General features: G+C 41.7%; 1 protein-coding gene across 1 annotated transcript; it reads left to right on the top strand.

The window, feature by feature from the left end:
• The first annotated feature begins 288 nt into the window (after positions 1-288).
• On the top strand, positions 289-9,225 carry meox1 (mesenchyme homeobox 1). The gene is made up of 3 exons (XM_028566928.1): positions 289-1,600; positions 5,867-6,039; positions 8,958-9,225. The coding sequence occupies exons 1-3, from the start codon at positions 1,111-1,113 to the stop codon at positions 9,078-9,080; spliced, it is 786 nt and encodes a 261-aa protein (XP_028422729.1). The 5' UTR covers positions 289-1,110; the 3' UTR covers positions 9,081-9,225.
• The last annotated feature ends 411 nt before the right edge of the window (positions 9,226-9,636 follow it).

Below are 9,636 nucleotides of genomic sequence, written 5' to 3'. Positions count from 1 at the left end.
GCTTGTGTTTATTGAAATATGGCTCTGAAATTTCATATTGTGTTTTCACTAAAGTGAGAAAACCTCAAGAGGTGTGGGAGCCTGCGTAGCTAATATCAAATCCAGCCCCTCTATCACCTCAACGTTAAAGAAAGTACAGCCAGGTGGATTTGGGTGTGTAGAATGAATGTACACACAGTCATAAAAACAGGGAAAGAAAAAAAGACTTCTCCGATTGGAGAGGACAGGCGGGGATCAAGGGTGCAGAGGGAAAGGGTTAGGGTTAACTTTCCCCCAAAGGGTGTCAAAAAAGGAACCAAATTGGGTGTCAGATATTGCTAAAGAGCTGAAATAAGTCAGGGTCCCCAGCTCTCACGTGGGTGGGTGCTCGCTTTATATTCTACAGACAATGTCCCTTTAAAAAGCCCCACGTCTGGAAAGCCCATTAGATGTGCATATAAAATTTCCCCCGTGATTAATAGTTGATGAGGCAGGGTTGGTTGGAGGGTACTACCAACATGTGGCCGGCAGGGCTCCTCCTCTGCAGTTTCACGTTACACTCCATAAACTTGCCACTCTTTCCCACCTATATGTTTAAAAAGGAGGAGGGCTCACTTGTCAAGAATGCCTTAGAAGAGTTGTGAAAACAGCCAGCCCGAGAAGGGGAGTCATGCAGTTGCGGATGCAGCTCTCCCGCCGAGCCACAAGCCAGTCAGATCAGTCAGGGAGAGAGGGTGTGTGAGAGCAAGACACGGGGAAAGTGTGCGAGAGTGTGTCAGGACCAGAGGCTCCAGAGGACGTCACGCACACCAGAGAGAGAGAGAGAGAGAGAGAGAGAGAGCGAAAGGGAAACGCGCTGTCACAGGAAGGCGTCTATCCTCGCGCGTTGTGGCCTGTGGAAGAGTCAGCAGCCTCTGACAGAAGTGAGTATTCCTGAGCGAGTGGATGCAGTGAGAAGATGATGTGCATTTAGTCAGCTGAGGTGGATGTTTCTCACGACTGACAGAGACACAGATTTCCAGTCCTAACTTGCTTTCTGAGGGAGGGGGGGGGGGGTTTCCAACTCCTCTACAAGGAAAACGCTTGTAATAAGACATTAATCAAGACTGTGTGAAGTGTTTTTGCATCACTATGGATCAGCCAGCCAGCAGCTGCATGCGGAGCGCCCACCCCAGCAGCCCGATCTGGGGTTGCATGAGGAACCCTCACTCAGGGGTCCCGGGAGCCAATCTGCAGTCGCCCTACCAGCAGGCCTCTTTCTCCCTCCACCAGAAGCCCGACTTCCTGGCCTACACAGACTTCTCCAGCTCCTGCCTGGTGCCCACTGCGCCGCACGCAGTCTACCCCCGCGACGACAGACTGTACCAAGAGAGCCAGGGGGCATACCAGAGAGCTGACTGGCAGTTCAACCCCTGTGAGACGCGGGTAAGAGCGCCCGAGGCCTGCCAGCCCGTCGTCGCCCCCGTAGCAGTAGGTGGAGGGCCTGAGCTGGACAGTGCGGCGGGAGACAGGCTTCCAGGGGCCGTGCCCGGGTGCCTGGAGGGAGAATACTCGCCCCAGAGCGTGGCGTCGGCCGACTCGGACAAGAAGAGCTCCAATAAGAGGAAGAGAGATGTCACAGGTAAGTCAGCGGGATAGATGGTAGTCAGCTGGGGTGTGCTGGGTTTTAAAGGGAAATAAGAGCATCCGAAAACTAATCACAGGAGGCTTAGAAAAAAATTAAATGCACATTTGGGAGCATTAAAAATTATAGTGCACATTCCTCTTTTTCTACTGTACACTGGTGCATATGGTGGTGGAGACATGGAAATGTGCCAGGGAAGCAGCAAAAATGAGAGATTTATGGTAACCCCATGATCATTTTTCCAAACCTCTGCACACAGGTGTAAAAAAAAAAAATGTCATGCCATTGTTGCTCCATTTAAAGTGTAGCAATTGGTGAGTATGTCAAGGTTAGAGATTTCTTCACTGCCCTGTATCACAGCTGGCAGTGACACAAATCCTCCCTTTATTTCCTCACCTAACCCCTCTCAAAGCAGCACTCTCACCAGATCGCTATGTGAAAGGTGAGAAGGTGACAAGACTTTTGTGTTCAAGACACACACTTTAAGTAGCAGTTGCATCCTCTTATTGTTCAAAAGGCTGAAACGATTAATGGGACATGAACGTTGCTCCCTGTATCCGTGGGAAATATACCATTGTTTTAGAACAGTATGTCCACGTTCAAGATGATGATTAAAATATGACATCAGGCTTCTGTGCAGAAGAAGTGGTTTAGGCGTCACAGGTGCTTCAGTTTTGCTTACTGTTTATTATAGATTCATAAGTCTCAAACGTGAATTAGTGAAACTTGATACATAATCCTGCTGTAGGTTTTTGGGAATCAGAAAATTATCGTTAAATTCAGAACATTTTCAACTAAAACAATCCCAACAATTTCCCAAACTCTAGTGAGCCAAAATAAGAAGATAATATTCATATTCCTCTATTCCCAGCAATGCCCTCTGCATAAAGAATGAGTTCATGTATCCTCATACTGTATATATACTTAGAGTTGGGTTGTAAGCATTGAAATAGTATCATCGTATGCTTTTAAATTATAGTGCAATTTATTCCCCCTATCAGATTTCACACTTGCTAAAAGGAAACAAAAGTAACTGATATCCATGACGAACTAATTCCCAAAAGTTTCACGCGTAATATTAACGAGAGTGACAAACTTAAGTAATTGTTTACGTATATTTAAACTGAATCTGAAGGTGTAAAAGTTTGAATGTGCTGAATGAAAATAACACCACGTCCAGCACATCGGAAACGTTCACATTTCAATCTGTGAAAACCGTTTTCTAAACTGAAGAAGAATTTCAGCCTGTTTACTTTGTTTTCGTCACAAAGATGATGCATGCAATGAGACTGGAAATTAGCCCCTCTACACCTAATAAGAAATACTGGACATTTGTATAAAAGAAAATCAAGTAGCTTCTAGTGTAACTGAGCTTAAAGAAAGTTTTTTTTGTACATATTGTGATTGAGATTTGGCTATGGTGATTAATGTTTACTTTAATCCACTTTAGGTGGAGTTGGCTCCATCATATAGTCACACTTCAAGATATTGTCATCAACTGCTTCGTTGTGATTATCTTTTTTGTCCAAACATACCATATCTGATTAGAAAGAGCATGAATAATAATTTTTTTTTTTAAAACTACATGACCAATGTCTGCAACAGCCCAATTGAAGGGAATGGTGGGGGAGTACAGACCCCATCACCCCCTCCCTTTCTTACCTTATTGTAACCTCCACTCACTACACTGAAAACATGCCAGACCACGTCTGGTAAAATCACTTTCCCTGCGAGCCCACTTTTTACATTCTTATCCATTGACATTTTCCTGTCGTTAAGCCGTAACACAATCTCCCACTGAGTGCATGCAACATGTCTGACCACTACATCAGTTCTTGGTTTTTAGAAAAGAGCCATTCAGTCTTGTATTGACGATCTGGTAGAAGAGCATATATTAGGAAAATGGCCTGAAGGCTTTTGCGTTACACACAGAGCTGCGATACAGTCTGTGTGTGTTTCTACATATGTGGCGCACTTTTCCAAAACCGTAAACTCAAACTGGCATCTGATATGACTTAAATACAAAGTTAGACCAATAGTTATGTTTATAATACATCACAATATGTAACGTAGACATGGAACATTGATATAAACACTGGCTAAAAATCTGAGGACTAAAATGTCTCAGTTATATTTCATTATAAAATCACAACAGTTAACACTTAATTTTTTTTACCCCCTACTTAACATTTATTAGCTGAATATAAACACTACAAAAATGGTTTCTAACTCACTACAACTATTAGGACTTTTTAAAATTCAGATTCTTTGGCTAGAGACAGTTGTAAGTGTTTATTAATGTATTTGTTACTAATTATGAGTATAGTATAGTAACATGCATGCATGGTTACACATATGAACAAAACCGAAATACAGTAATTTATCAAGCATACATTAACTGGCTATTCACTCTTCTAAACTTATAACTTAAAATATTCTTATATCTGCTTACAAATACTCCTACTTTCACACACAAATTGTAATTTCCACCTGGGTTTTTATTTATTTAAAAACAATCACTAACCGCTTTAATTCAGTCCTGATGAAGACTAACTACTTCTGCGCCATCCACCCAAAAAGCCACCAAATGCTGTTTGTCTTTGGGACCCTGCTGGGTGCAGAAGCCTTCTCCCTGCAAGTTTACGGTCTCTGGCTGTGCAAGATATTTATTGGGGGCCTGTTTAGTGAGAACCAGTATGTGCCCTGCCAGGTGTTCAGTCTAACGAAACCTGCTTGACACAGCTCCAGACCAGACCTGCCGAGGCCAGGCAGCGTCGGCACACTCAGGGCAGCGCGTCATTAATGACACTTAAACAACAATAAGAAGGCTTTTTGGCACGTCACACTGGCCCTCCAGCACACACATCGGGCGTTTGCACACACATGCACAGACTACACGTGTGCACACACACACACACACACACACACACACACACACACACACATACACATGTCCTGGTCTGCCCAGTCACATCTGGCCCGGGTACAGCAGTCCATTTCACATTCTGGCCCGCTGCTCTGGCAAACACAGAGCAAAACTTCTCACTTTGACAAATTGGAACCATTTTCTCTAGATTACATCAGCTGCTAGTGTCGCTACCAATGCACAAATATCACCCCAAACTCTTTCCCTTTCATACATTGTACGGAAAGTTAAATCAATCAGCTTTCATGTGTATTTATCCTGGTAAATGAGGTTTGAAATTCAACCATTTCCTATCTATAAATCTTTGCAATAAACTGCGACTTTTGTCTCGTGAAAGTTTGGATAATCACAGAAACTGATGTCAGTGTAGTTCAAATTCAAATGTACTGGTCAGCCCTCACAACTGAGCGCCACATTCATAGAGATATCTCAGGCTTTTTCCTGATGTATTTTGCTGTCATGTTGAGATGAGTTAATGTGAATCTCCCCACTGAGTGCTCCAGAGGGAAATCTCCTGACACACAAACACACACACACACACACACACACACACACACACACACACACACGTAGCAGTCAGACATGGACATATCCGCACCTTTGTTCTTTTGTTAGAGGCTTTAACGATGTTCCGCTGCATTCCTCTCCTAACTCAGTCCCTCTGTGGCTGGTTTGGTGGGCCCTGCCCTCTGCCGATATGCCCACTCACACACCATGAATCAATGTTCAAAAGCATGAATTTGTACTTAAACGCGTGAACGAACAAATAAAGGCAGAAGGCATGCAACAACAAAAAAACTACACACGCACGCACACAGAAATGTACATGTGCATACTCTGCACACACGCTGCAGGTGAACAGGACTCATATGCTCAGGTCAGGGTGGTCTCTTTTGACAGTGCTGGTTTTGGTGTTTACTATATAAGGGGCCTCCCACTAAAGGGTCTTTGGAGTTGCGGTTTCTTGGTTGGAAAGGTCCTTAAGTCCTGGTTAATAGTCAGCTGGAGGCTGGTCACAAAAATGAGGATTAACCGTGAATAAAATGAAAGTAGAAGGCTGTGTTGGTTATGTGGTAGAATCACGTCATGTCGGACTAACTGGGTTCCTAACCCTTTATATTGAAAAAATAGAGGAGGGAGGAAAGATGAAAATGTATCATATCTAATACACATTATTATTATTATTATTATTATTATTATTTCACCCCTATTTAAACCAATGTGATGAGCAAAGTAGGTCCTAATGCTAAGAATATGTTCGTTTGTCAGCATACATGAGCAAGCAAAACACACGCCTCAAACTGCACAAAATGCATTTCCTTTCTGATTCCCTCCAGATATCCAGGATTCCAATTTTAAGGTGGACTCCAGCTGCAAGGCCCGCAAAGAGCGCACAGCGTTCACCAAGGAGCAGCTGAGAGAGCTGGAAGCTGAGTTCACCCACCACAACTACCTGACCCGGCTCCGCCGCTACGAGATCGCCGTCAACCTGGACCTCACAGAGAGACAGGTAGGCCACCTCTCTCTCACACTGGATTGATTCCAAGTAGAGGAAAAAATATATATATTGAATAATTCTATTATCATTCACTCTGTATCATTCATTATTCAAATATCTTAAAAAATTTGAAAGTGAGCGTTTTGTTTTCATTCTTATTTCTGCAATTGTTTTTCTATTCTTACGGTTATACTTTTCCAATTGCAAAATTCCCAAAAGGTTTTAAGCAAAAAGAAGAACAGAAAAATAAAACACCAATAACTCAAATAGCTTGATTTCCAGAGGCATGCAATACAAAATAAATCATACAAATACATCTAAAAAGGTCATCTTCATTTAATTCAAAGTGGACAGCATCCACAGTATTCTAAATGTCTCCTTCCACTATGTAATGATAATAATAATGCACACACATAGATGCATTTAGATTATAATGAACCGTTTTTTCCACAAATTTTTTTTTCATCCTGTGGTTCTCGCAGAATGACATGCAGCTTTAATAAGTGGGCGGCAGCTCCAGACTCGATGAAATCGGGCGAACATGTGTCAATGCTGCTGGATGAAAACCCCAGTCTGCCTGTCAGGCCCAGTGTTCCAGCTCCTCCTAATGAGGCCACAGTGCCACAGTGACCACACATACTGCCGTCTGCTCCCTAAATCTATTTCCCAGACCTCTGCAACACACACACACACACACACACACTTGTACAGACAGACACACACAGCCGGGGTTCCATCTTCACTCGGAGCTCCCGCTGCTCCTGCTCGTCGGCTTTTTTTTTCCAACTCATCCTACATGCTTTGGCCTTTTGCCGTCCTTTCAATCAGCCTCGATAAGCAGAGGAACTCAGAGAGGAAGGAGCTGCAGGATGTGGGAACAGATTCATTTGAATCCCAGGGTTGCAGGTGGGAATGCTGTGTGGGATGTGCAGAGGTCACCTAAAACGTTCTCATTCCTTGAGCTGCTACAGTCGTCTCCAAATTTGGATTTAGTTCAACACTTTGCATGATCTTAGTTTCGTCCTCATGTCCTGCGAAAAGCATGACTTCGTGAGTTCATGAAAATGGTTTCCTGAACTGAGAAAAAGAGCTTGGAGCTCAGTGTTGCAGCATTTTGACATTATCCAACCTGTGTTAATGGGTGATATTAATATAAAAAAGAGACCAAAACCAGCAACATCATACTAACAACATATTAACAACCTGTGTGTCTAAAGACTGGTATATCGTATTCCTCTCTGCCTTAGAGCTCCATTGTTGTCCAAAAACTATTAAAAACACATCAACCAGCCACACTGTTGCACTGGGTGACATGTTCCTTCACTATGACGAACATTGGTACTATTTTGAGTTAATACCACGTACACCAACCTGCTGCTGTAAATACTTACGAGAGCACCAAATGTGTATTAATCCGCAGCTGAATATAGTCCCCAACAGATGCACTCCAGTTTTTGTAACGTTTGCTAAAAACTACAGTGACCAGCTGTTCTTTTTTTTTTTAAATTAAACTATAAATCAGTGACCCATTTTACGAATAGACTGATAGCCACAGACATACTACGTTGGATTTGTTTTTTTGGGGAGTTGTATCACTTCATCCGCTTTATCAAAAAATGGCTTGACTATCCCAGATTTAATTTGACATTGAATCAGTATTGTATTAATGAATCATGTTTATTTGGACTGGCTTGTCCTGGTGTTATAAACAGTTCAGGTATCTGTCAGCATATTTTATGAGCTTCTGAAATGTTGAGTGAATGTTCTTAATCACAGACTCAACAAGTGTTCACCCCTCAGTTGTTGATGTTGCTGTGTTTTCCCTGTAATTTCAGGAAGTGTCTGTTGTTGCCTCTATTCATGGCCGGGCAGTCGAAGCATGATATCATTTTCAGAGCAGTGCAATGATACAGATGAGCACTAGCCACACTGTAAACTCACATCCTGCGTAGGCCGACATCCTGATAGTTGACTCTTTTGACCCCAGTGTCTATACGATACTCTCCGCCTGCGTTCACAGAGGTTTTTGAGCCAGAACTGAGAGCTTTGTACTGACAACTCGTGCTCCTTGCAAGGCCAATGCAAACTGAGCCAATGTATATACACTGCTCTGGGAGATTTGTGGGGGATTATTTGTCTATTTTTCTGCTGACCGTGTTGTAACATTTTGCAAAAAAAATTCAAAACGGAGAGAGAAACCACAGTGATCCTGTTACAACTTCAAATTCGGTGGAAAAAATGCATTCTGCACCGTCTGTAAGTGTTATCAAGTATACTAATTGTTTTAACTCCTTATACGGAGTACCTAATTACTAGTATTAATTGTTATTTACTACTAAGGCTGCAACTAATGATTTTCATTTCAGGTCTATAATTACAGACAAACACTTGGTGTCATTACTTAATATAAATAATATATATATATATATATATATATATATATATATATATATATATATAAGTCTGGTGTACATACTATACCTTGCTGCTTTTGCTGCTACTGTCACTTCTGCCTTGTAATCTTGTCTTTAATTGATCTTGTATAGTTACTATTTTTACTTATATTCTTCTAGTTTTATATACCTCCTTATTTTTTTACTCTCTCTATTTATCCATACTGTTTTCGTTCCTTTCTGCTGCTGCATCAAACAATCAATCACCTTTTCTTATCTTAACTTACTAAGTAAAGTAAATTATTAAAGTAGCTGCAGATACATTTTCTGATGATCCAGTAATAAATAAATCAACAATATTAATCTTGAACTATTGCAGAGGGAGAACACCAAGAGGCAAATGGCTGAGGCAAATTTACATCAACAGTGTTGTCCATGTAATGCAGATGACATCAATACCTTTTATTAAACACACTTTTAATGTGATGCCTATTCTTATGAAGCATTTTTTTTTTTTTTTTTTTTTTTGTACAACAGGTGAAAGTGTGGTTTCAGAACAGGAGGATGAAGTGGAAGAGAGTGAAGGGAGGACAGTCGTCTTCGCCCAATGACCTGGAAAATGACGACATAGACTCGGCGGCCTCGCCCAGCTCTGAATGAACAAAAGAAAAGCAGACGACACACAGAGACTGGGGGGGGTCAACTGGACACCAATGCAGCACAATGCAACCTTCACTCGTTTCTTTGGAAAGCTGCAGGAATCAAACAAAAAAGACTTTTTTTTTTTTTTTGAAATACCCAGGAAGAAATCAAGAAAGCGAGCATCTACTTTGCTGTTGTAAATAGTTGATATATGTCCATAATGAACTGCATTTTGATACAATATTGATAAATCTCTTGTTGCATTGACTGAAATATTAGAGGTGATACTTCTGGCCATTGTAGATCAGTGACAAAGTCCAGACAGAAGCGCTCAGGCCAGTGATGACATATCCGAGCGTGATGTGATTGTGTTTGAGTGCATCCCCGTTGGTTCCAGTATCGTAATCATGGCCTTTGACGCTTGACTACAACCACCTGGGAAAACTCAGACTGCACAAGAGTTGCCAAGCCATAAGTGCCTCCGAATCAGATGATTTTTTTTTCATAATGTCCTTTTCTTAAAAAAATACTTTTTTTTTATCCGTCAAGCAACTTTTTTTTTTTTTACTATTCT

Source organism: Perca flavescens, chromosome 21 (assembly GCF_004354835.1).
Source record: "Perca flavescens isolate YP-PL-M2 chromosome 21, PFLA_1.0, whole genome shotgun sequence".
NCBI lineage: Eukaryota > Metazoa > Chordata > Actinopteri > Perciformes > Percidae > Perca > Perca flavescens.
This window is presented reverse-complemented; position numbering and strand designations above follow the sequence as displayed.